The 1,707-nt window shown below is 40.6% G+C and overlaps 1 protein-coding gene across 1 annotated transcript in view; it reads left to right on the top strand.

The window, feature by feature from the left end:
• Positions 1–675: 675 nt before the first annotated feature.
• Positions 676–1,707, top strand: part of LOC140340855 (neural cell adhesion molecule 2-like) — an 8,291-nt gene continuing 7,259 nt past the window's right edge. Inside the window, exon 1 of the mRNA XM_072426275.1 lies at positions 676–782. Coding sequence (XP_072282376.1) covers positions 689–782 — 94 coding nt within the window. The 5' untranslated portion in view covers positions 676–688. The remainder of the gene's footprint in view (positions 783–1,707) is intronic.

Genomic DNA, 1,707 nt, shown 5'->3' with positions numbered 1-1,707 from the left:
CTGTATGTTACTGTGCGCTGTCATTAAAAAAAGTGATAAAAAAGTTTAGATTAAAAAAATTAAAATAACGTTATTAAAAAAAAGTTTATTCTGCGTGCTGGGGGTGTAAGGAATAAAAGAATTCCTGCGTGCATGCATGGGGGTTACATCATCCTAGCCTGGCCATTCAGAATAAGAGAGAATTGGGAATCTAGGTGAAGACGGCGGCACCCATGACCAGTGAATAAAATGAAAAAATTGTGATCAGGCAGGTAAAGGTATTTTATTGCATCTGCAATTATTTAATGTTAGGGTTTAGTTCCCTTTGGGTATCTTTTTGATGACACTTATTAATGCAGTGTTGCATGGAACTGTTAGGAGTACTCTAGCGCAGACTGAGTGGAATTCAGCGTTGAGTCTTTACATTGCTTGGAATCTCTGCATTCATTTGGAGTCATCTGTAAGCACCCTTTCCTTCCTCACCAGGACAGACATCTCATCTTCCCTCCCCCCATTCTTTCCTCTCCCCTATGGTCTCAGGAGTCCTCAGTCCTCATCTCTGGCGCCTCACAGACTCACAGATGACATGGCAGTGAGGTGAGCAAGGCGATGGACGTGATCTGGGGTGAGGAGGGGGCTGGTGGGCAATGGGGGGGGGCAGAGGGCAGAACCCTTGACAGCGGGGTATAAATTCTATAGGGGTGACCCCATGCAACACATTCACCAGCAGCAGATCTGGATGACATTCATCATGTTTCCACCAAGGTGCTCCATCATCTTACTGCTCTTCCTAGCAAGCTCAGGTGAGCTCTGACCAATCAGAAATTGCCGTTTTATTTTCTTTAATCCTATTTTTTTTATATTTTAATTGAATTTTTTTAATGAATTTTCCTTCACTTCTTTTGCATGCAACTTTTTTTTTTATTTTAATGCACCTCCTATAGATTGTATTGTCAGACTGATTGATAGAATTACGTAGCAAAATTTCTAATATCTCAGCCACCTTATAAAAAGTAAAAATGTCAGGTGAAGTATAGCCGGCGTGTGATTGGTTCCTGGGGGTTTTATAGAATTAATGGGATAGGTTGATATGGATTTAGTATTTGTTTGTTCTGCTTGGTTGCTGCTTTTTTATTTAATTGCTTTGAGTTGCAGCACAGAAATCAGAACATTGTGTAAGAAAAAACTGATGCATTCTAACACAGATGCACAGATAAACATGATGCCTGTTGGGTGTACAATTTCAAATATCAGAATATGTAAAATAATCATTTTTAATTTTTCAATCATCAGTTCTTTTCATTTTTCTCCTAATGTTTTTGGATATTTTTCAACTTATATGAGAAACTTAACCCCAATATTGAGTTGTTTGAGATATTTGAGTTGTAGGTAGAGACTGGTATTCATTCTTAGATATTCTAAACATGCAATTTCCTTTCTATAATTCCTGACTTTGTTCACCTGAGAGTTATGGGAATCCCAAGTTATGGGAGCTCTTCATACTTGGCACAACAGGTGACCATTCCTAAGAGCTTGGGGATGATTGGATCTCCTTTTATGGGCACAGCAGGTGAACAGACCCAGGAACCCTGCACCCTTCATAATGGGCACATGAGGGGTACAGACCCAGGTACCCTACACCCTTCATAATAGGCACATGAGGGGTACAGACCCAGGAACCCTGCACCCTTCATAATGGGCACATGAGGGGTACAGACCCAGGAACCC

The sequence above is a fragment of the Pyxicephalus adspersus genome, chromosome 11, assembly GCF_032062135.1.
Source record: "Pyxicephalus adspersus chromosome 11, UCB_Pads_2.0, whole genome shotgun sequence".
Lineage (NCBI taxonomy): Eukaryota > Metazoa > Chordata > Amphibia > Anura > Pyxicephalidae > Pyxicephalus > Pyxicephalus adspersus.
The sequence above is the reverse complement of the archived record's forward strand: the minus strand, read 5'-3'. Positions and strand labels throughout refer to the sequence as shown.